This window comes from Pseudorasbora parva, chromosome 23 (genome assembly GCF_024679245.1).
Source record: "Pseudorasbora parva isolate DD20220531a chromosome 23, ASM2467924v1, whole genome shotgun sequence".
Classification (NCBI taxonomy): Eukaryota; Metazoa; Chordata; class Actinopteri; order Cypriniformes; family Gobionidae; genus Pseudorasbora; species Pseudorasbora parva.
This window is the reverse complement of record NC_090194.1, coordinates 3,719,148-3,743,592: the sequence shown is the minus strand read 5'-3', so window position 1 is coordinate 3,743,592 and position 24,445 is coordinate 3,719,148. Positions and strand designations below refer to the sequence as shown.

The window sequence follows — 24,445 nt, the reverse complement described above, 5'->3', positions numbered from 1 at the left end:
ATGAAATATGTACTAATTTCAGTGAGATCGGGTTGGAAAGTCACATAAACCATGAAAAGTCTGATCAGAGCAATCAGACTAAAACTGATTTCCAGAAAAGTGAATTAGGTTTCGATGCATTTAACGAATACTTTCTGCCATTCACACTTGCTAAATCTGATCATATTTCAGTCGGATTTAGACAGTGTAAACGTAGCCTTAATGACTCAATTCAAAGTAAAAACATGTTTATCATAAAATTGTTGCATTTAAGCCTGTATAAATTGCATTTTTAATAGTAGATCAAAGCAAAGAAAATGAATCTCACGTGACCGACCCAGGTAAACAACAAATGTTGCGCCTAAAATTGCATACTGTATAGGTACACACACACACACACACACACACACACACACACACACACACACACACACACACACACACTGAGTTGAGCATTATGGGTCATATGTAACGACCCAGGGGTGGAGTTATTTATCTCTGGCTTTTTATGACCTCTTCATGAGAGAAGTGTCTTCGTTAAAATACAGGTTTGTGTACATTTTATTTAATCTCATATTTATCTCTTTATGAATTCATTATTGTTCTGTACGTTTTAACTTTATGAAAAGCAACACTCAGTGCTGTCACTGGGGCGGTACCCTAAGGTACAAAAGTGAAAAGGTACATCTTTGTTCTTCTCACCACTAAATGGTAACTATTAAGGGGTACTTCAGCGCTGGGAAGATGAATCTGTATTTAAACTGGGTCATCAATGTAGTAGAAATGTGAAATTATTTTTGAATTTGGTGCCTTCTAGACTGAGAAAAGATAGAAAATTTATTTTTGTCTCATAGGGATGACTACAATTCCCAGAATGCTTCGCTGCCCTGTGAGGCCATTCCCAAAGCCACCTACTGGATTACTGTGACTGAGTTGGAGAAGACACTACAATTAAAAACTGAACGTGTCTGTTCAATATAATGAGTGAGTCACCGCGCGAGTATCACAGCACTGAGCAGGAGTGAGATAAATGAGCTCTCGTGATAAGAGCTGAGGTAATCGCGACTACACTTGCGGCATACATTCACAACGCGAGTTCAGTCTGGTGCGTTTCAGTTCATGCCTTTGCAAGCTTAACTTTCATAGAAATTAATTTGAGAAGTTAAAAGACTTACATTGCTCAGCATAGCTCCGTTTAAATGAGTGCCTGCAGCTGCGAGCTGAGCTGTGAGAGTGATCTCTCATCACTCAAGCGCGGGTTCAAAACATGTGGAAATGGCTCCCTCTGCTGGCTGTAGTCTTTAGCCTTTGGCCAAACATTCCTCCTATGATGCAAATATCGTCAATTTGCATCATAGGAGGAATTTTTCCTGAAATAAAATACATAAATCTCTTGTCTCAGGGGGATATGAAGGGGGAAAGCACATTTATTTGTATATACTCCAGGGTTTCTACTGATATAAAGCCATATGCTAATCGCTGAAGTAACCCTTTAGTATCTTCAGTACTTTTAAGAGTGCGCATAAATTAGTACTACATATTGGTACCTTTTCGGTTTTGTACCTTAGGTACTTTTTTCCTGACAGTGAACATACAGGGGTGCGACATGCTTCACCTAAACGAGTGTCACATCTGTCTTTTGAAGGAAACGCCTCATGCTTTGCATAAAATTATATGATTATGTTAAAAAAGACAGAATGTAAATCCTTATGATGTTAAAATTTGTTCTCAGAACGGCACACTGTTTGTTAATGGACAGGTTATGGAGACCTAAAAGGAATAAAGGAATTATGCAAACCAGTGCTCGTGTTGAGGAGAGTTTAGAGGATTTAAGTTAATCCACTGACATTGACTCATGTATGAAGTAAAAAAAGAAAAAAGAAAAAAAAAGTAGTATTATAGTAAAAATTTATCAACTATGCTGAGTTAAGTCAACCCATTAAAGCCCCACTGTAGTGCCTTTAAACGTGCAGTATTATTCAAGGTGTCGGTGTAATTTCCCCTCAAAAAGCTTGAGCTGTAAGCAGCTCCTCCCCTTTTTTAAAACAGCCAATAGCGTTTCGTTATTATCACAGTTTGACTAGAACCTTTCTGTTCGGTAAAGCCACAGTATCCTCCTAATCTCTAACTGTTTCTTATCATAATCTCCTCCACATCACTTTGAAATACAGCATTCTGTACAGAATTCAGATGGGTCGATATGTTTTGTTTTCCACGCTGATTTCGTGTCTCTGTGCGTGCGCTGCAGTGGTGCGTGTCAAACTAACGTGAAACCAGTCTTCTTTCGCCTCAACTAAAAGCATTTTCTGAATCATTCCCTATCCCCTGTATAGTGCACTATGCGCCATTTACCATGCAGAAAATGGTGAATGTGTGAACAAGTGACTGATTTCTGCCGCAGCTTCAGCGTCTGTTTTTGGTGTAGATTCTAGAGAGCATTGGATTGGACAGAAGATGTGATGAGAAGCTGAAGTCTACGGTAATTTAAAAACAAATCTGTGATCCATTTTAATGGAAGTGAGCGAATTTTGTCATTATTTTGGAGCACACAAGCTTGTTCATAATTTACGGCTAACATACTAAATACTATAAAACTTCAGATTTCAGGGGGCCTTTAAATTTGATAGGTAAAATTAACCCAACATACATGTGTTCAGTCCTATATTTACCCAGCCCCTGGGTTAAAAAAACAAATAGAAATTGGCAAATGTTAAAAAGTATGTTCTATATAGTATGAGTATGTGAAATATAAATGAACTGTGGGTGTTTGTACTTCATGTTATGTACACCGTCAGTTGCTCTACCTCCATTCACAAAATCTCCTATGGGCTACACTTCAGAAGCAGGTCATCCGGGTACTTTTCGCCTAGCCTGGATGCCAGCCGACCTCAGCCCCGCCCACAACATTTGAGTTGGGCAGTTCGGTCTGGACTCACTCAATAGAGGAGTGATCATCCCCGAACAGAAACTGTTCAGAACAATGAAATCATCAGGGCGGGCTTTAGACGATGACGGACAGATGATCAACATTAACGTAATCATGCACATCATCAAAGGCGCTTGGGTTATATTTGTTCAAATCCTAAACAGAGAGCTTGCTGTTTCTCTCTGAAATGATGATCGATCATGTCAGTAAGTACTTTGTGTATCCTTAAAATCTTTTATTTTTTTACAACACCAAAGACCGTTTATTCCAGCGTGCGTGCAGACAGGGTTGCCAAGTTTTTACAACCCGCGACATGGAAAACAACCTGCGGAAAAAAATGCAGACTTGGCAACAGAGTGCAGTTGAGCTCTGTTGACATTTGACAACTAACGTAATGCGTCGCTTCGTTGCTCTGATTGGTTGTAGGTCTGTCCAGTTGATGTCTTTCCTGGTTCAGTTGAAACACGCCCCATAATCACAGCCCAATGGAGCAGTTTCAGACTCATATTCTGACTAGAATTGACCGTGTCAGGCTACTTTCGCCTATAATGTTTTATGAATACTCTGAATTCAGATATACTACCCGGCTAACATTTTTGTTTGCTTCCTTTAAAGTATGAAAGTAGGCATATTCAGATCCAACAAAAGAAATCTCAGATGTCAGTGAACGAGCAGCTGTATCTTTTTGTTAACATATGGAAAAGCTGCAGCTGAGGAATGCCTGAGGGCTACATGTGTGGACAGCTTGTAAGCCTTAACCAGACCTACACATTAATTCAACATCAAATTTAACAACTCAATATGAGAATAAATTGATGGTGGCAAACACATAATGAAATGTATTGAAATGTGCCAGGAGAAATAAACACATCAGCAACAACAAGGTGACTTTCATGGTGTTCATGTCCATGCAACGATTTTAATCAGCATGTCTGAATCGTTGTGCTTTAATATGATTTTTAATAGAACTTACAGAGAGACTTTTGCACGGGTTGTGCGGGTGAAATATCAGTTGACAGAAATGGCCAAATATTTGCAGGCCGCATGCATGTATTTAATCTGGCAACCGCTGGTTTCTTCATTCCAGAGCCAGTGACCTAAAATCTCTGCCCGTCCTTGAATTTTGACCTACGCAGCAGATGTTTAAAAACGTAAAATTACACTGTAAAAATAATTTTCATAATCAATTATTTTTGGGGGGAGGATCCATGATTAAATAACAAATCTGTAAGAAAGACAATTACAATTAAACAACAACAAACAGAAAAATGTACACCATTAGGCTCTTTTATTTGAAAAAAAAAAGACATAATAATATATTGCAAAATACAGAATATAAATACAGATTTTTTGCAGTGTGGAGCTAATGTTTATTTTGTTCTATACGCATTGTATTAGTCGCATTTTCCCGTCCAGTGCTAAAGTGCCTGCCACTATGCTTCCTTCTTTTGAATTGGCTTATCTGTATGGAGCTAAACTTGTGAAAATCTGGAGAGGCATACAGCAGACAATAGGAAGCCACATACTGGGTGCATTATCTGCAAACAATTCTTCAAAATTGCTTTAACCTCCACAAGAGCAGAAACTGTCCAGCCCAAGCTGTGGCCTACTGAGTAGATTGGGCACCAAATGACCAGAGCCCAACAAACCATGCCACTCTTGAAGGGCACGGGCTCTCACGATGGCATATGGACACCAGGCTCTGCGGCAAGCCAGCCTGCCTCGCCTGCATCCCCCTCCCCTCCCCTCCCCTCCCCTCCCCTCCACGCCTGGGCTGTGCAAGGATGAGTGAACAAATGTTTATCTGTCTATAGTAGGTATGAGGCTGGGCAATGTGATTTGGCTTTTTTTTTTTTTTTTTTTGCTGAGCTTTTCGAATTGCCACTTATGTGCACATAAAACATACATGCACATGCAGGGTTGAGTCAGAGAAAAGGAAGGAATGAATCTGTCATGAGGCACTCACCACCTCTGGCAAGGTCACACAAACATTATTTTAAATGACAGCCCAGGAGAACGGGGGCATTAGACAACACTCTCAGAGCATACCAACTACCCCAGAGGATGTCCTCGCATGACAGACCCAGCACGTTTGGAGCACAACCCACAGAAAACACATTTAAAAAAGCTATCTCAAATTGAACTGCATGTGAAAAATAAAAGTGCTTTTAATTATTTAAAAAAAAAAAAGTAATTTCATTAAACAAATCTTTGGAAAAGTATAGGCTTAGTGTTAAAATGTTTAAAAGTTATCAATGAAATAACTCATTTACAATTAAGCTAAATCTAAAACTGCATTCTGTTACTTATACACAGGGCCGTACCCACCATTGAGGTCCCCGAGGTCCGGACCTCGGTAATTCTCTGAGGTGTACAAAATAGAAGTTGCAAAATAATAGCCTATTAAGGCGGCGTGTACAAACAGGTGTTCTCGCCTCGCCCGCCGTATGTTTTCAATTGTTTCCAATGGATGCGCCGCACTTTTCAATAGCGCCAACAGCTGCCAGGTTTTGTCCATTTTTACGCGTTGAGCGTCCACAGTTCAACTTTGGGTGAACATCAATGTCCAATCACATTGGAGGAGAGGCGGGACAAATGCCACAACCACCAACCGGCGCTTCGAACAGCGACTGATGTTTGACATCACAACACCGCAAGAGTGCTTAATAATCAGGGATGCAAACTAATAACGTTTTCTTGACCTGGTTTTCTTGGAAGCCTTCAGTAAATTTACATTTACAACTTTGTTTTTACCGATACAGACACAAATGAAAAGACTGCTTCAAACAAAGCTCAGCTTTAAAAAGAGAAAAGATACATGGCAAGAGAAGGAGACTGGGGAAAAAAGAAAGAGAAAAGATGATGGCGATGAGACAGAAAGAGCAGGTAGCCCACCTAATGCTTTTTCTCAGAAAAAAAAAACATTAGCCTACAATATATTCCTAATTGTTACACATAATGATTCTTGTCTGTGAAATCCAGGCTAAAGTCTCATAATCTAATATTGAGAGTAGGAGCATCAAATTTTGATTTCACTCATTGGTTATATTTTCGCATTGATTTCTATCTTTGACATGATCTTACTCATTCAACATTAAATATATCAAGGTTATATGTTCAAATAATGTTCTTTACATAATGTAAATCACAAAATTAACTTTAGCTAGGTTTTCAAAGACAGAGTCACACACGTCTTTGGCTCAATTGAACAACAAAACAGATTTTCTGATTTTCTAATTTGGAGTCTAATTTTTTTGCAACATTTAACCAGATTCTCATTTATAAAAATCTGTTGTCTTCTTAAAATAATTTATACTGCACACTGACATGGTTTTAAAGCTACAGTTAGCTGATTCTTTGATTTTCTTATGTCTTAAAATGCATATGTAAAGGAGGGAAACGTTTTTTTTTTTTCAAACCCTCCAAAATTCATATTTGGACCTCAGGATTTAGAAAATCCTGGGTACGGCCCTGCTTATACAGCTTTTAATACTAAAATAGTAATAAATACTAAGACAAACTCTAGAGTTTTTTTGTGTAAATTATTAAAATATAAAATTTAAAGGAACAAATAATTTGGAAATGTAAGCTTAGTGTTAAAATGCTTATTAAAATGCTTATAGTTATCAATAAAATACACATCAAATTAAATAAAATATACACTAAAAATATAACAAAATGTTTCATTTAAAAAATACAATTAATCCAATTATTAAAAATATAAAAAAAGAATAAAAAAATGTGTCTTATTTAGTGCCACGATATCTAGAAGCGTATTCTGTTCCTTACACAGCTTTTAATTCTAAACCAGTACTAAATCTGAACAAACCATTAGTGTTTTATAATTCATATTTTAGCTGTGGCGACAGTTCACTGATGATGATCAATATATATTGATATAGTCTTTAAATGAAGTTAATAGTTACAGTTAGCAATACTTCATATATTAGAGCTATTTACTGCAGTGGGAAACACTCCTAGTCTGAATTTACATATTTTACATGTTAAACAATCAGCTGAAAACGTGATTTCAAATCACTTATTATTTTATCACTGAATTGCTGCAGTCAATATTCTATTATTGACTAATCAATTGTGATTTATTATATGTGTAGCATTTACTATTCTATCAAAAAATCTGCTTTCAGCGTGCTAAACCACACTCTCAAATATATGACGTTACTGACGATATCTATCGTCACATCTGCGTTTTTTCCGAAACCGTTCATTGCAGTTCAAGGTCACGAAGGAGTCAATGGAGTCTACTTTAACATCAAATGTGTTAACATACACATTTATTCCATAAAATACATATGTGCTTTAGTCCTCCTGGGGTTCTTCATACCCAGATGATTGACAGATCACAGATCTCCGGCTAATTTGGTTCTTCAAACTAATTTGCGTATTGGATTAAAATATCTGGATTAAGTTGTGGGAGATTTCTGTGTTCCCTGAAGAGGGCAGATCCATCGATACTCGAAACCACTAACAGCAATCCAGCGATCGGCTGGCAGCAAGACAGCAAAGTAATGACTGTCTTTTATTACTTTATAATATATAGTAATTTATAATATAAATAAAAAAGAAGCCTGGCAAAAAACATGACAATTTTTTTTTTTATAATAATAATTTCTGGACCTTATAAGGAAACAACCAAAACACAAGTTGTAAATGATAAATGAAATGTGCACTGTTTTTTAAACATGATTTCCAATTATTTATATTCCTGATTTTATAGCATCTGTACACTCTTTACACTTTTATTTCAATGTTATAATTAGCAATTAATTTGTAGTAGATGTGTTACATGACAGCATTAATTCAAGTTCCTTAAGGATCAAGATCAAGTTCTCTGAATCTCCTGCCCCACATCAAGACATCCCATAATATCCGTCATCACTCAAACTAATGCACAATAAAATACTAAAGAAATTATTCCATCACAAATAAATCTCAGTCAAGTGGCTGTGTGGATAGTAACAACATTATTATATGTTCATATACATTTGTATATTATTATTATCATTATTTTAAATTATTATTGCCCCTGGTTTAGCAAGGAACTCTAGTAATGAAGTAGCAGTGGCTGGGACAGATTTTAAGTATCACCTCAAGATGCAATCTAATCCGGTTTACATGAAATAAGCTGCTCCCAAACAGGTTTGAACTTACGGACCTGTTGCGACGACACACTGTAAAAAATGTCAGGCCTCTCCAATTGAAAATTTGGTAACACTTTAGTATGGGGAACTATTAACAATGACTTTTGCCTCAATAAACTCCTAATTTACTGCTTATTAATAGTTAGTAAGGTAGTTTTTGTAGCATTTAAGTTTAGATATTGGGTAGGATTAAGGGATGTAGAATAAGGTCATGCAGAATAAGGCATTAATAAGTACTAATAAACAGCCAATATCCTAGTAATATGCATGCTAATAAGCAACTAGCTAATAGTTAATGAACTTTAAAATAAAATGTTACCAAAATTTTCTAGTGACTGATCACATCTAAATGTTTCAGTTGGCAAATTTAATTTCTGTAAATTGATGCAATTTAATTCACAGAAATTCAATTTTGCCAATTGAAAAATGTAATGTGATCAGTCACTAGAAACTAGTTATTTTTTGTTTTTTTTACAGTGCAGCAAATCCAGGATGAGCTTGGAAGAACCAAACAATCCAAGATCATGCCATATCGTCAACAATCAAATCCAGCTCACTGAGTTAGCGACGTTTGAAGAATGGACCTCCGGTCCTCTAAGTGTGAACCAAGTGTGCCGCACACATCCAGAAAAGAAGGCAAAACATTTTTGAATGTAAACATAGTGGCTGGCTGCAATATAGGTCATAAATCCCGCCCTCTCCACGTAATCGAATAGCCTGGCTCCGCCCTCCTACATACTTCCACTAAATTTTAACCATGCAGTCCAATCAAGGAACAGAGGGCGTGGTTGAGAACGATGACATGCTAGTTTGAGTTGTAGTTCAGTAATGGCGGCAGAGAAAGATGTGAGCAAAGCCATTCTGTCCATTGGGGAAGTGCTGCTGAAAATCCAGCAACCATATCACCCAGTAGCCCAACACTGGTTTCCCACTGAAGCTAAGCAGGGCTGAGCCTGGGCCGTACCTAGATGGGAGACCTCATGGGAAAACTAGGAGCTGCTGGTAGAGGTGTTAGTGAGGCCAGCAGGGGGCGCTCACCCTATGGTCTGTGTGGGTCCTCACGCCCGAGTATAGTGATGGGTGCACTATACTACAACAAGCACCGTCCTTCAGATGAGAGTTACACCGAGGTCCTGACTCTCTGTGGCCAGCTAAAAATCAAATCCCAGGATGTCCTTTAGAAAAAGAGTAGGGGTGGAACCCCAGCATCCTGGCCAAATTTGCCCATTGATGAGCTCTTAATCATCCCCATATTTTGATTGGCTTCATAACTCTGTCTCCTCTCCACCATAAGCTGGTGTGTGGTGAGCGTTCTGGCACAATATGGCTGCCGTCACATCATCCAGGTGATGCTGCACATTGGTCAGGGTGGAGATTTACCCCCTTCTATATGTAAAGCACGTTGAGTACCTAGAAAAGCGCTATATAAATATAAAACAATATTATTATTATTATCCAGAAGTTAAAGCCAGAGTAAGATCTTTGCGGTTGGTTGTTGTTTACAGTCTGCACGGCTACGTGGTTTCCGGGCAATGACATATGTCACGACCGAACGGTAGAGATTAGTGGCAGATCCAGAGTGGCTCTGGGCAGATACAATAGTTTTACACTTCAACAGAGTTCCCGCCTTCAAGGAAGTCAACGCTTGTCAATGGAAATGAAATGTGCGAGAGTCGTGTAGGATCAGGCTAGTAATTGAAATTACACTTGTTTCTGTAATTTTAGGTACGTTTAAATGTTAGTTTTTCCAACAAGCCTTGTTTTAGTCCGTTATTTGATGCTATAAAATGATTGACAGCTGTGCTCGTGGTTGAGTTTGCAGGAATGGGACCTTGATACCGCGGCTCCGAATGACATAATCGGCAACGACTGTTTCTGGGATATTTCGGCTTCATTTTTTAATTTATTAATAAGTGCAATGCTCATTCCAAGTGATCACAGCTTTAATTTGACAGTGCATCCATGATCTCTCACACACTTCCATACACTTATTCACTTCGCTGTGGTGAAACCAAGTGGAAACTGGAACAGTAAGAACGCTCATGTCCTTTAGCTGCCACTTTGATTAATAGATCCATTAATACGGAATCAAAACTTTCAATGAAAAGCCCTGCAGCAGCTGCAAAACATTTAGCATAGCGTACAGTGTCATTGAGAAGTCACTCGGTCAATCAGTGGCACAGACTTTTAGCAAAGTTTTGACCACGCTGTCACAATCAAACCCAAGTGTAAAAACTAGCATGCCGATTGCATCACATTTTATTTGAAGTTCTGATCGAGGTCTTGTCATCTGCACCATCACAGAGCAGCAGTAATCTGCATTTTGTTTACTCCATAAATATATTACCATCAGCCTCCATCAGAATGATTCTGTAAGATGTTTCTGAGTGCCTGAAAGATGTTATTTCAAGGCTCATTATGCCTCCAAAGGCTGAGGGAGCAAACACAAGTTTCCAGAAGCACTGAGCTGTCAATCACAATGAATTACTTATATTGTTTACAGCTGACAATAAATCTATTGTTTATGTGGGCGGAACAATCTCACTGGTCTGAAAGTTACAACATGGATGATGTAACCCTTTCAAAAATGACACTTTAATGGGGCCATCAACGTTTTATATGGAGACTTTAAAAAATGTCATGCTTCAAGTGCCAACATTTTTAGGCAGATACTGGTTTTCAGATGGTCGAATTCTGCCTAAATTATTGAGGGATGTACGCTGGTATATAAATATCTTATACAATATAACAGACCTGACAAATCATGCTGGAGTGACTAGAACCGATGGCTAAAGTGGCAGACTAAGCAGACAAATCTAATCTTCAGATGCAAAGTGGTGTGAAAAAAATTAAACCTTCTTATGATGTCACCCTATTTTGGCAGAGCGCATGCCATCAAAGTACAGAGAAAGAGATTCGTGAAACAAATCCACGACTGGCTGGCTTCACCGATGACAATGAAGACGTCTGTTATGTGTTTATTCTGACAACTTCAGTCCAGCTAATGCTCACAAATCCGTGGTTTTATAACAGTAAAAGGACATGTCATGTAACATTGTGATGATAAAACTGCTAAAAAGATACAGACCCTAAGGTATAGGTTATGTCATTTTATTCTTGTGTGCTGTATTAAGCAGTGCATAAAGAATTCAACGAAAGGTGTTTCTTTTGCAACATGAAAACATCTGTGGCTGGTTGCATAAACTGCTAAAGACTATAAAGTTGTTCCTAACTTTTTTAAGTTAGTTACATAAAAATAGTTGATATTGAAAAGAAAGACAAACTGACTAACTGGTTGGTCAGACTAGTTCTTAAGACACAGTCATAATGTAATGCTAAAACTGATCTGTGTATTTGACAAATATTCTCACCGATCAGTTAAAGCCAAAAAACACCAAAATCTTCTTTACTTCACGTGACTATCTTCAAATGTGACAAAGGGCCGCAGAGAGATAAAATGTCATTCTATCTTTTTAAGAGCCTCATCGATAAATAATTTAAATAAATAAATAAATAAATATGGTCAGTTTAGGGTCCAATTCTCACTATTAACTACGACTTTTACCCCAATTATTACTGCATATTAATAAATATTAAGGTAGTTAAGTTTGGGTATTGGGTAGGATTAAGGGATGTAGAATAAGGTCATGCAGAATAAGGCATTAATATGTGCTTTATAAGAACTATAAACAGCCAATGGTAATATGCATAATAAGCAACTAGTTAATAGTGAGAATCCATACATAGATACACACACATCAACAAACACACACACACACACACACACACGGTCCATACATACTAGGGCTGCACAATTAATCAAATTTCAAATAGTTATTACAATTTTACATTTATGGATGCACAATTACAACAACAACAAAAAACTAACTAAAGAACTATTATTCTGTCTGCTTAAGATTTGCTTTCTTTCTACAGATTATCTTAAGGGTTTTCTCCATGGTTTTAAATTTAGTCTAATATCATAATACTAAGCTTTTTTTTTTTTTACTTTTCTTAATTCTAAAGAAGAAACCAAACCAATGTATAGTCAACATGCAAGGCTTAATGCTATAGAAAAGCAATAAATGTTTTTTTCAGGAAGAAAAAATATATGGCATTCAGTTGCTTCAAACAATAGAGTATAAAGCTATTCAAAACATCATTCGATGTTAAATGTGATAATCGGAATTAATAAATCAAAATTACAGTTTCAAGGGAATAATCGACAATTGCTTTTTGTCATTATCGTGCATCCCTAACAGACACACACACACAGATACACACACGCACAACATACATACATACATTCATACATAAGCAGTTTACTGGGCTAAAAGGGTCATAACCTGTATTAAGAATTAAGATTTGATCATTTTTTTACATTTATACGCTGGTATATTATTATCTTATAAAATAGCACAGACCTGACAAATCAGGGTGGAGTGACTAGAACCGATGGCTAAAGTGGCAGACTAAGCAGACAAATCTAATCTTCAGACATTCATAAGCAGTTTGCTGGGCTAAAAGGGTCATGCTAACCTGTATTAAGATTAGGTTTTTTAAAAAGCTCAAATCAAAATTAAGATTTGATTAGATTTTTTTTTTTTTTACATTTATATATTTTCTTGGTTCCCGTTGATTATGAAATTAAATCACAGCTCAAGGCCCAACTGTGATCAAACAGGGCCGCCCTTTGATGGTTGGCCAACACGTTTCAGCAGTTTGCTAATTAAGTCAAAGCAAACAACCACCTGCGATTAAAAGTATCAAACCGGTGGCTCCAGCCCTGAAGTATTTAGCTCTCTAAACCACTAGCTGAGTCTATTAATTAGGCAACCTGGAAGGATAGGGTAATTTATTAAATCATGTGACAGCACATACAGAGTGACCTTTGTGAATGGAGTACAGCGACCCTGACAGAAGGACTTTTTTCCACTCAGAAAGTCTTTATTTGTTAGTTTTTAAATGTTGCAATCACTGCTGCAATTCTGAAAGAGGTTACTGCAATGAGAGAACCGTACTTCTTTCAAAATTGAATATTGATCTGTGTATGCGTTTCTGTGTGAATGCAGTGTCAGAGAATCCCAGGTTCAAATTTCAATTATTGTGAGCACGACTCATATTCATGCCGCTTTTTTTTTTCTTTTTTTCTCTTTTGTTGCCATTGTATGCCTGAAATGCTTAAAAGCCCAATCTTTACCTCAGGTAACCTGTAGATAAACTAGCCTTTTCTTCCCAGGCTACCATTACAATGACTTACGAATTATAAAGCATGCGATATGCCCTCGCGTCACTCACAAATAAGTCCTCTGTATGAAAAAGTGCTTTCCTCTACATCAAAAGTACAGATGGTAAACAAAAAGGACATTTCAATATCTGCAACATGAGCTTATCAAAATGCCACGAGAGCACTCCTCGTCCTCTGATATGACTCACGGAAGCGAGTAAACGGTGTCTGCGTGATGTCTTGTGCTTACTCCGTTCAGTTTGTCCCCACTGTCATTCTCCATTAGTCTACCTGAAGTGAGTTTCGACAGTCCACTGGGATGTCCCTCGGGTGAAAAACACCCTCGCGCTGCACGCAAGCTCTAAAGCATCCCACCTCGCAGCAATTCTGCATGGCACACTTCTTGCAACTTTGATCACATTTGAAATGCACCACGCTTACTGAAACACAACATCCCTCCCCCGTATCCCGGCTTAGGTTTAGGCAAACATCACCATCTCCCAGCTTCAGCATGCATACAACAGATGATAACAGTACCTGGATACACAAGCAAAGCGATGAGCCACACCATGAAGAAGAAACAGGCAGGATTGCACATTCTTCAAACTGTTCTCTGGATGCAGCAGCTGGGATTTCTTCCTTTCCTTTTGCTTCTCTGCACAGAAACACAACCACCTGTGTTCTGTTTGCTGTTTCTTTGATCACTGGGTAATTACAGCAGAAAACGGCTTATTTTCACCCTTGGATAGGCATAGAGTGGAGTGGAGGCAATTTAAATCCAGCACAAGTTAAAGCAGCAGAGAGACTGAGCTCCCATTGATTATTTTCATAAGAGGAGCGCGCTCAGCAGGCTGGCGGAAGGAACGCCCCGCCCCCTCTGAGCTCTGATTGGCCGGGACTCTTGGCTGTCTGTCAGCAAGGGGTGACTCTTTTTCATGCTTCAACTGGACCACTAATGCAAAGCTCTGCAAGATGAGAGAACGAGACGAGCAGCATCTTCAATAAAACTGGCGGCCAGCCTCCTAATATTTGGTCTGTCACCACAAACTGACAGACACGTCTGGAATTGCTCTGTTCCCTTATATTAACTTGCTTCTATTTAAAGATCATGCCTTTCGTATTTGTGTAATTGCCTGCTGTCAACACTGAGTATTGGGTCCATGCCAAGACGCTGAAGTCCCTTCGACGTGATAGTCATCACTACTCTAGCAAAACTCTCAAGGTGACCTTGGGCAGCTTCAAATCTCTAGCCGCGAAGATTAACAATGTGCATCCCATCCATCCTAAATGCATCTGAATAAACATAAACATATCTAATAATTGCTCAATTATGTTATGTAAAATGCTCCAAGAATATCAATCACTATACAGTATCTGTACACCGACTCCCTAGACCACAAAAACAAGATCAGACGAACACAAAGAAAAAACGATTTCACACGGTCTACTATAAATTACTTCAAAATGAGTTTTTAATTAGTCATTGGGTTATTTTTTTAACAGTAAACATATAAAAATAAACAAGAATTATCTTGAGACTGAATAAGCTATTATGACATCTTGATATATTGTACATTGTATTCTACAACACTTCATTTAGTATTTAAAACATTTGCAAAGTTGCAGTAAGACAAAATACATTTGTTTTGTCAGTTGAGCATTATTTTTTTGTATTCACTACATTTCACTGTGGACTCTTTGGGAAATCAGTCGCAATTTCAGTGCAGTCTTTACAAAGAGACTTTTATGATATGAACTCGACAGTAAAGCCAACACGTGAGTAACCGTGTTCATTCTAATGCCTGATCTGTGATCAGTGATTTCTGATATGTAATATTCGTGTACAGTCAGATGTTCTTTGTCTATGTGTCAGTAAATCTAAAAGCTCAACTTCACATTGTTTCTCTTAGCAGACGAAAATAATCTGTCCTTTAAACTGACTAAATTATATATAGAAAGCAATCGAAGAACGCTCCCTTTACAGTCGCTGGGGCTGTCAATCAAAGCAGTTTATCAGTTTAGATAAAGGGGTTTGACGTTTGAGTGATTAATAATCAGTATCTAACCTGATGAAAACGTTATATCCACAATATATTTCATCTGCAACAGCATGTGAACTTTTGTAAAGATACGTTTCCTCATTAACTTTTAAATGCATCATTATGAAAATTGCAAACACATGAGGAGAGCCTCCGCATGAAAGACCCACGACTGGCAGATCAACGTGCTGCTACATTTCTCTCCGAAACAGTAGGAAATTAAATTCAATTGAATGTGGAGGAGTTTAACTGTGACAAGATGATTGACAGGGCAGTTTAAACGACGATAGGACACATGTAACTAAGCGACAGAGCTGTCCGTTAAAGATGAAGTCGTATGTCCCAAAGCTTGCCTACTCCTCTGCTACACATTTAAATATGTACTTTTTCTTCACACAAAAAAACAACACATACTTTTAGGTAGTATATGTGGGTGAATTGGGATGCATCAATTGTCTGGTCTATGAATTACATATTTGTATTCCTCCTTTCCAGCATTCCCTCAACAACTATAAGACAGAAACAGCAACTAAAAGTGGCGTGAGTGGATGAAGTCATCTGTTGAAGTCCTACTCGCTATCTTTACTTGCCAATTAAAAGTTTAGTACCTGCCTTGATCTTCCTTAGAAATGTAGGAAGCACTGTTATCACTTATCCATCTCTCAAGTCTGCTTTATCATGACATTTAACTCTTCTATAGGAGAGTTGCAAGATATTTTGTGTGTTACATTTGTTAATGTTAGTTAACTACATTAGTTAACATGAACTAACAATGAAAATAATTTAAAAGCTTTTATTCATCTTAATCTGTAAAATTAATCTGTTAATCTTTTACCATTATTTAATGGACCTGAGCTAACATGACATTTGTACAGTGCCCTCCACTCAGATCCAAAATAATTGGTAAATATGAGCAAAGGCAGCTGTGAAAATAAATCTGCATTGTTTATCCTTTTGATATTTCATAAAATAAAATAAAAATTATTATAAGAAAGTCTTACCTTTCATTAAAGTAAAACAAAAGTCAGGGGAAACTCACATTATGAAATAAATGTTTTTCTTCAACACATGTTGGCCATCATTATTTGCACCCCTATAAATTATTACGAATAAAATATCTCTGAAGGATATTTCCATTAATATTTTGTTTTTTTTTAGCACACCGGGGTAAACTAGAAACATGAAATTGTCCAGCCATGACTTCCTGTCAAACAGTATAAGGAATATATATAATTTAAATTATATGTTATATGAGTATAAATATGAAGAAACACACAAAGGCCAAATTCCCTTAATCACCATCATGACAATGAGTAAAAGCACAGAATATAGTTCTGATGTGCAGCAGAAGATTGTTGAGCTTCACAAAATAAGAAAAGAGCGAAAGCATTGAAAATTCACATTTCCACCATCAGGACAATAATGAAGAAGATCAATCAACTAAAGATGTTCTGAATCTGGAAGAGGACGTGTGTGTGTGTGTGTGTGTGTGCGTGTGCGTGTGTGTGTGTCTGTGTCTGTGTCTGTGTCCTCCTAATGCACGAGAGGAGGAGCTTTTGAGTGGACAAAGACTCTATCAGATTGCAGAAATTAGTTCAGTCTTGGAGTCAGAAAGCCTAAAAACTTTATCAAACAGCTCATACATCAACACAAGATGTTTGGGGAAAATCCTTCTCGCTCATCCAAAAACAAACTCTGGCAAATTCAGTGTTCAGACACGACTGGAGCTTCAGACGAGACCTGGTTCTGTGGTCAGATGAAACTATAAAAAGTTTCCAGATGGTTTGGAGCAAACAGGGATAAAAAGTACCTAATGTCCACGGTTAAATACACCACTGGATCTTTAATGTTGTGGCCTATTTTTTTGCTGGAGGTCCTAGACATGTCAGGGCACACGGCATCATGGATTGTAGCAAATACTAACATCAAAATCAAAATCTGATGACTTCTGCTAGAAATCTTATAATGGGCCGTTGTTGCATATTCTATCAGGACAGTGATCCACAACAAACATCAAAATCAACAGAGAAATGTGTCCCTGAGCACAACATGAAGGCCGTCGCAGTTCCTGAGCTGAACCCTATATAGAATGAGTGATGAGCTGAAGAGAAGAGCTGAACCCTATAGAGAATGAGTGATGAGCTGAAGAGAAGAGCTGAACCCTAAGAGAATGAGTGATGAGCAGAAGAGAAGAGCTGAACCCTATAGAGAATGAGTGATGAACTGAAGAGAAGAGCTGAACCCTATAGAGAATGAGTGATGAGCTGAAGAGAAGAGCTGAACCCTATAGAGAATGAGTGATGAACTGAAGAGAAGAGCTGAACCCTATAGAGAATGAGTGATGAGCAGAAGAGAAGAGCTGAACCCTATAGAGAATGAGTGATGAGCTGAAGAGAAGAGCTGAACCCTAAGAGAATGAGTGATGAGCAGAAGAGAAGAGCTGAACCCTATAGAGAATGAGTGATGAACTGAAGAGAAGAGCTGAACCCTATAGAGAATGAGTGATGAGCAGAAGAGAAGAGCTGAACCCTATAGAGAATGAGTGATGAACTGAAGAGAAGAGCTGAACCCTATAGAGAATGAGTGATGAACTGAAGAGAAGAGCTGAACCCTATAGAGAATGAGTGATGAACTGAAGAGAAGAGCTGAACCCTATAGAGAATGAGTGAACTGAAGAGGAGAGCTGAACCCTATAGAGAATGAGTGATGAACTGAAGAGAAGAGCTGAACCCTATAGAGAATGAGTGATGAACTGAAGAGAAGAGCTGAACCCTATAGAGAATGAGTGATGAACTGAAGAGAAGAGCTGAACCCTATAGAGAATGAGTGATGAACTGAAGAGAAGAGCTGAACCCTATAGAGAATGAGTGAACTGAAGAGGAGAGCTGAACCCTATAGAGAATGAGTGATGAACTGAAGAGAAGAGCTGAACCCTATAGAGAATGAGTGATGAACTGAAGAGAAGAGCTGAACCCTATAGAGAATGAGTGATGAACTGAAGAGAAGAGCTGAACCCTATAGAGAATGAGTGATGAGCAGAAGAGAAGAGCTGAACCCTATAGAGAATGAGTGATGAACTGAAGAGAAGAGCTGAACCCTATAGAGAATGAGTGATGAGCTGAAGAGAAGAGCTGAACCCTATAGAGAATGAGTGATGAGCTGAAGAGAAGAGCTGAACCCTATAGAGAATGAGTGATGAACTGAAGAGAAGAGCTGAACCCCATAGAGAATGAGTGATGAGCTGAAGAGAAGAGCTGAACCCTATAGAGAATGAGTGATGAGCTGAAGAGAAGAGCTGAACCCTATAGAGAATGAGTGATGAGCTGAAGAGAAGAGCTGAACCCTATAGAGAATGAGTGATGAACTGAAGAGAAGAGCTGAACCCTATAGAGAATGAGTGATGAGCTGAAGAGAAGAGCTGAACCCTATAGAGAATGAGTGATGAGCAGAAGAGAAGAGCTGAACCCTATAGAGAATGTGTGATGAGCTGAAGAGAAGAGCTGAACCCTATAGAGAATTAGTGATGAACTGAAGAGAAGAGCTGAACCCTATAGAGAATGAGTGATGAACTGAAGAGAAGAGCTGAACCCAATAGAGAATGAGTGATGAGCTGAAGAGAAGAGCTGAACCCTATAGAGAATGAGTGATGAACTGAAGAGAAGAGCTGAACCCTATAGAGAATGAGTGATGAACTGAAGAGAAGAGCTGAACCCTATAGAGAATGAGTGATGAACTGAAGAGAAGAGCTGAACCCTATAGAGAATGAGTGATGAACTGAAGAGAAGAGCTGAACCCTATAGAGAATGAGTGATGAACTGAAGAGAAGAGCTGAACCCTATAGAGAATGAGTGATGAGCTGAAGAGAAGAGCTGAACCCTATAAAGAATGAGTGATGAGCTGAAGAGAAGAGCTGAACCCTATAGAGAATGAGTGATGAACTGAAGAGGAGAGCTGAACCCTATAGAGAATGAGTGATGAGCTGAAGAGAAGAGCTGAACCCTATAGAGAATGAGCGATGAGCTGAAGAGAAGAGCTGAACCCTATAGAGAATGAGTGATGAACTGAAGAGGAGAGCTGAACCCTATAGAGAATGAGTGATGAGCTGAAGAGAAGAGTTGAACCCTATAGAGAATGAGTGATGAGCTGAAGAGAAGAGCTGAACCCTATAGAGAATGAGTGATGAGCTGAAGAGAAGAGTTGAACCCTATAGAGAATGAGTGATGAGCTGAAGAGAAGAGCTGAACCCTATAGAGAATGAGTGATGAGCTGAAGAGAAGAGCTGAACCCTATAGAGAATGAGTGATGAACTGAAGAGAAGAGCTGAACCCTATAGAGAATGAGTGATGAACTGAAGAGAAGAGCTGAACCCTATAGAGAATGAGTGATGAACTGAAGAGAAGAGCTGAACCCTATAGAGAATGAGTGATGAACTGAAGAGAAGAGCTGAACCCTATAGAGAATGAGTGATGAGCTGAAGAGAAGAGCTGAACCCTATAGAGAATGAGTGATGAACTGAAGAGAAGAGCTGAACCCTATAGAGAATGAGTGATGAACTGAAGAGAAGAGCTGAACCCTATAGAGAATGAGTGATGAACTGAAGAGAAGAGCTGAACCCTATAGAGAATGAGTGATGAACTGAAGAGAAGAGCTGAACCCTATAGAGAATGAGTGAACCCTATAGAGAATGAGTGATGAACTAAAGAGAAGAGAAGAGCTGAACCCTATAGAGAATGAGTGATGAACTGAAGAGAAGAGCTGAACCCTATAGAGAATGAGTGATGAACTGAAGAGAAGAGCTGAACCCTATAGAGAACGAGAGATGAACTGAAGAGAAGAGCTGAACCCTATAGAGAATGAGTGATGAGCTGAAAAGAAGAGCTGAACCCTATAGAGAATGAGTGAACCCTATAGAGAATGAGTGATGAACTGAAGAGAAGAGCTGAACCCTATAGAGAATGAGTGATGAACTGAAGAGAAGAGCTGAACCCTATAGAGAACGAGAGATGAACTGAAGAGAAGAGCTGAACCCTATAGAGAATGAGTGATGAGCTGAAGAGAAGAGCTGAACCCTATAGAGAATGAGTGAACCCTATAGAGAATGAGTGATGAGCTGAAGAGAAGAGCTGAACCCTATAGAGAATGAGTGATGAACTGAAGAGAAGAGCTGAACCCTATAGAGAATGAGTGATGAACTGAAGAGAAGAGCTGAACCCTATAGAGAATTAGTGATGAACTGAAGAGAAGAGCTGAACCCTATAGAGAATGAGTGATGAACTGAAGAGAAGAGCTGAACCCTATAGAGAACGAGAGATGAACTGAAGAGAAGAGACATTATAGAAGACTCAGAGCGGTTATCTTGGGAAAAGGAGGTTGCAATAATCAGGTGCCAATAATTGAACTAGAGAAAAACATTTATTACATAATGAGATTTTCTCCCACTTTCAATGGTTTTACTTCAATGAAAGGGTCGAATTGTGAGACTTGTTTGAATGAAAGATCAAAAGGATAAACAGTAAACATTTATTTTCACAGCTGCCTTTGCTCATATTTACCAAAGATGCTAATATTACTGGAGGGCACTAGCCTAGAAATCTAGACGCACCCTAGCGGCAGCAAATTTAATCTGCCCGCAAGTGTCGTCTAGGAACTCTCAATACCCTTCTGAGCTGTATTCCTCTCAATCTGGACGGGCCAATCACATCGTGTATAGAGTCGGTGGGCGGGGCCATAATGACGATGGCCGAGTTGCGTTTGCGTGCTTCTAGTAAACACAGAAACTGCCGAACAGCGCCGGTCTTTCGAATCAGCTTTGACCGCGACTCTGGAAGACTTGGAGTTAAGCTTTTCTCTGAGAAAAGAACAAAGAACGGCACTGAAGTCATTCTTAAAAAGGGAAGATGTGTTTGGAGTTTAGCCGACCGGATACGGCGAATGTTTAATCTGTCAGCGAGCTCTGCTTCACCTTCGTTGCTCTGGTTGGTGGAGCGCTATCCTATCGTGTGCAGAGGGAGTTTGAAAGACAACCGTTTATCCGCCCCTCGGATTCACCTGTCAGTGGTGAGTTTCCAGACCAAACATCTTGATGTGGGTCTGGCTTGTCAGGCTAGGAGTGCACTGTATATCTAACAATGAACGGTTGTATTATTAACTAATATTAACAAAAACAGTCACACTATTTCAATGGTCCAATTTTGACATTCTACTACTGCATAACTGCATAACTTATTCTATTAACCTGAAGTCTATCCTAACAGTGTACTAATACTCGAATGAGAGTTAGTACAAATTTAGTTGCAAAAATTACTTTTAGTTATATAACAATATATAAAGTGGGCCATCAAAATAGGGTAACCAGTATTATAACAAATGAATTGCAACCTGATAATTAAGGCCTTTGCATTAATTAATAGGACATTATTGTAGTTTTACCAAAATAGTAAACCTTTTTAGAAAAAAAAAAAAAAAAGAATTAGGAGCTAATAATATCATTTAGTTTGCTTTAATTGTGCAATTAGCATGCATTAGTTTTGTGCACAGTAACATAACATTTTATGAAGTGCATGAAGAATATAATTTAGGTCAGAGGGGTTCAGCTGAAGAAACATGTCAGAAACCCCTGCTGTAAAGTAACAGCACAAAAGATATAAGCGGAATGAGATCAGGGCATCAAACTTGTCCTGCGAGAGTACAGTGGCGTTTTATGTGCCAAACGCATGTGCAACAGCTCTGACAACTCAAAGGAGTCTTGTGTTTAGAGCTAGCAGTCCAAGATACAACTCAATCACACAGCCTTCACACTCAAATATTTGATGTACTCTTCAGCCATATGGGGCTAGATTATATAAGGCACAGAGTGATGAGTCTATCAATGCTTGTTTGACTGCAGCAATAACTATAATTTCAAATATAACAAATGTGGCTGTGCAGGCAGGTTTGGTGATGATGAATATTTGGCAGAATTTATATTATCAGCCTTATGCACAATCCACTCTGAAAAACTTCAGGGTAGGCTACATTAAATTCATGGAATATGAATATGATAATCAAGAACCATGGTTCTGACAGGACCTTAGTATTTTCACAGTACTGACCTCACAAACCACTTTATTCACTGTGCACTAAGCTGGCTTTTCCATCAGGACGGGATGATTTTGTTACAAAATATTTAACAAACCATACATAAATGGAAAGCTTTATTCAGCTTTTAGATGATGTATAAATCTCAATTAAAAAAATAAACCCCTTATGACTGGTTTTGTTATCCAGGGTCACATATAGTTCATAATTTTCTCATAATGTACATCATATACATAATTCACCTAGCCTAGAAATCTAGAAGCACCCTAGCGGCAGCAAATTTAATCTGCCCGCAAGTGTCGTCTAGGAACTCTTAATACCCTTCTGAGCTGTATTCCTCTCAATCTGGACGGGCCAATCACATCGTGTATAGAGTCGGCGGGCGGGGCCATAATGACGACGGCCGAGTTGCGTTTGCGTGCTTCTAGTAAACACAGAAACTGGCGAACGGCGGTCTTTCGAATCAGCTTTGACCGCAACTCTGGAAGACTTGGAGTTAAGCTTTTCTCTGAGAAAAGAACAAAGAGCGGCACTGAAGTCATTCTGAAAAAGGGAAGATGTGTTCTGAGTTTAGCCGACCGGATACGGCGAATGTTTAATCTGTCAACGAGCTCTGCTTCACCTTCGTGGCTCTGGTTGGTTGTAGCGCTATCCTATCGCGTGCAGAGGGAGTTTGAAAGACAACCGTTTATCCGCCCCTCAGATTGAGCTGTCAATGGTGAGTTTCCATTGGGGGTGTGAGATGTGGGTCTGGCTTGTCAGGCTATAATTCACCCACTATATTGCTAAATGTACCCAATTTTTCATATCAACAGAAACATATCCTGTGATAACCTGCTTCTCTTGAGATTTGCTTCGGAGTTAATTATATGCTAAAACTCCGCCCACACATTGACGTGATTGGTCAGAAACACTGGCGACTTCAAAGCGTGTCTTCTGTTCACTGCAGTTTTAAGGAGAAAATACTCAGCAATGGTGTTGACTTATGAATTATATATGATTATATAAGGAGTGCAATGAGTGAGTTTATCAATGCTTCGACTGCAGCAATAACTAACTTCAAATATAACAAATGTGGCTGTGCAGCTAAGTTTGGTGACAGTGAATATTTTGCAGAATTTATATTATCAGCCTAAAGCACAACCACTCTGAAAAACTTCAGGATAGGCTACATTTATAAAACCATGGGATATGAATATGATGATCAAGAACCATGGTATTATCTGACTGTACCTTTGAATTTTCACAGTACTGACCTCACAAACTCCTTTGCAGTTTATTCACTGTGCACTAAGCTGGCTTTTCCTTCAGGACGAGATGATTTTGTTACAAATATTTCGCTGTTCTGCCGCAGGGCTCGTGTTTCGTGGAAGAGCTGCAACACTTATGCCTTTGGACAATCTCTTATGCTCACTTTTACTGCACTCTGTTCAAGACAGAAGTGTGATCTCACTTCCAGAGAATGTCATGAATTCCTTGAATATTAATTGCACTCTTACTGGCAAGTTATGAATTAAAAATGAGCAAAAGCAGAGGGTTTAATCGAAATATTACCCAAGCTCTTAACAAGTCTGAATTGCACTGCAAGTACTATTAACCAAACACTAAATCAAATCCGCCAAGGTCACTGAAATGCACATTTTTAATGGTGAAACTGTCAGACTAATTCTAAATCTGCCCTACCTGTGCAGTGTCCCGAAGAGGCCAACCGCGATATAGCGCATTCACCAGCCGACCCACAACAATAACTCTCTGGAAATATGGTCTATATTTTATAAAGACCTTATCAAACTGATATATATCAATATGTGATGCAAATGCCACCAATCCTTTCCATTCTTTGAGAGAAGAGTGTGTTTCTGTGAGTAACAGAGCACCAGCCAAACTCCACAGATAAACTAGATTGTCATTTCACAGTGGCCCGTTTGCAGTGCAGATATGAATTAGGGATGCACCGAAATGAAATTCTTGGCCGAAGCCGAAACCGAATAATAATGAAATGCTTGGCCGAAGACCGAAGGCCGAATACCGAACG

The 24,445-nt window shown here is 38.7% G+C and overlaps 1 protein-coding gene across 2 annotated transcripts in view; it reads right to left on the bottom strand.

Moving 5' to 3' along the window:
- The window catches only part of opcml (opioid binding protein/cell adhesion molecule-like), a 339,648-nt gene that overhangs the window by 256,275 nt on the left and 58,928 nt on the right, over positions 1–24,445 (bottom strand). The window contains exon 1 of one of the 2 annotated variants that reach the window (XM_067433464.1): positions 13,832–14,103. The exons of the other annotated variant lie outside the window; for it this stretch is intronic. Coding sequence (XP_067289565.1) covers positions 13,832–13,892 — 61 coding nt within the window. The 5' untranslated portion in view covers positions 13,893–14,103. Of the gene's footprint in view, positions 1–13,831; positions 14,104–24,445 lie in introns of those variants that run through there. 2 annotated transcript variants of the gene reach the window in all.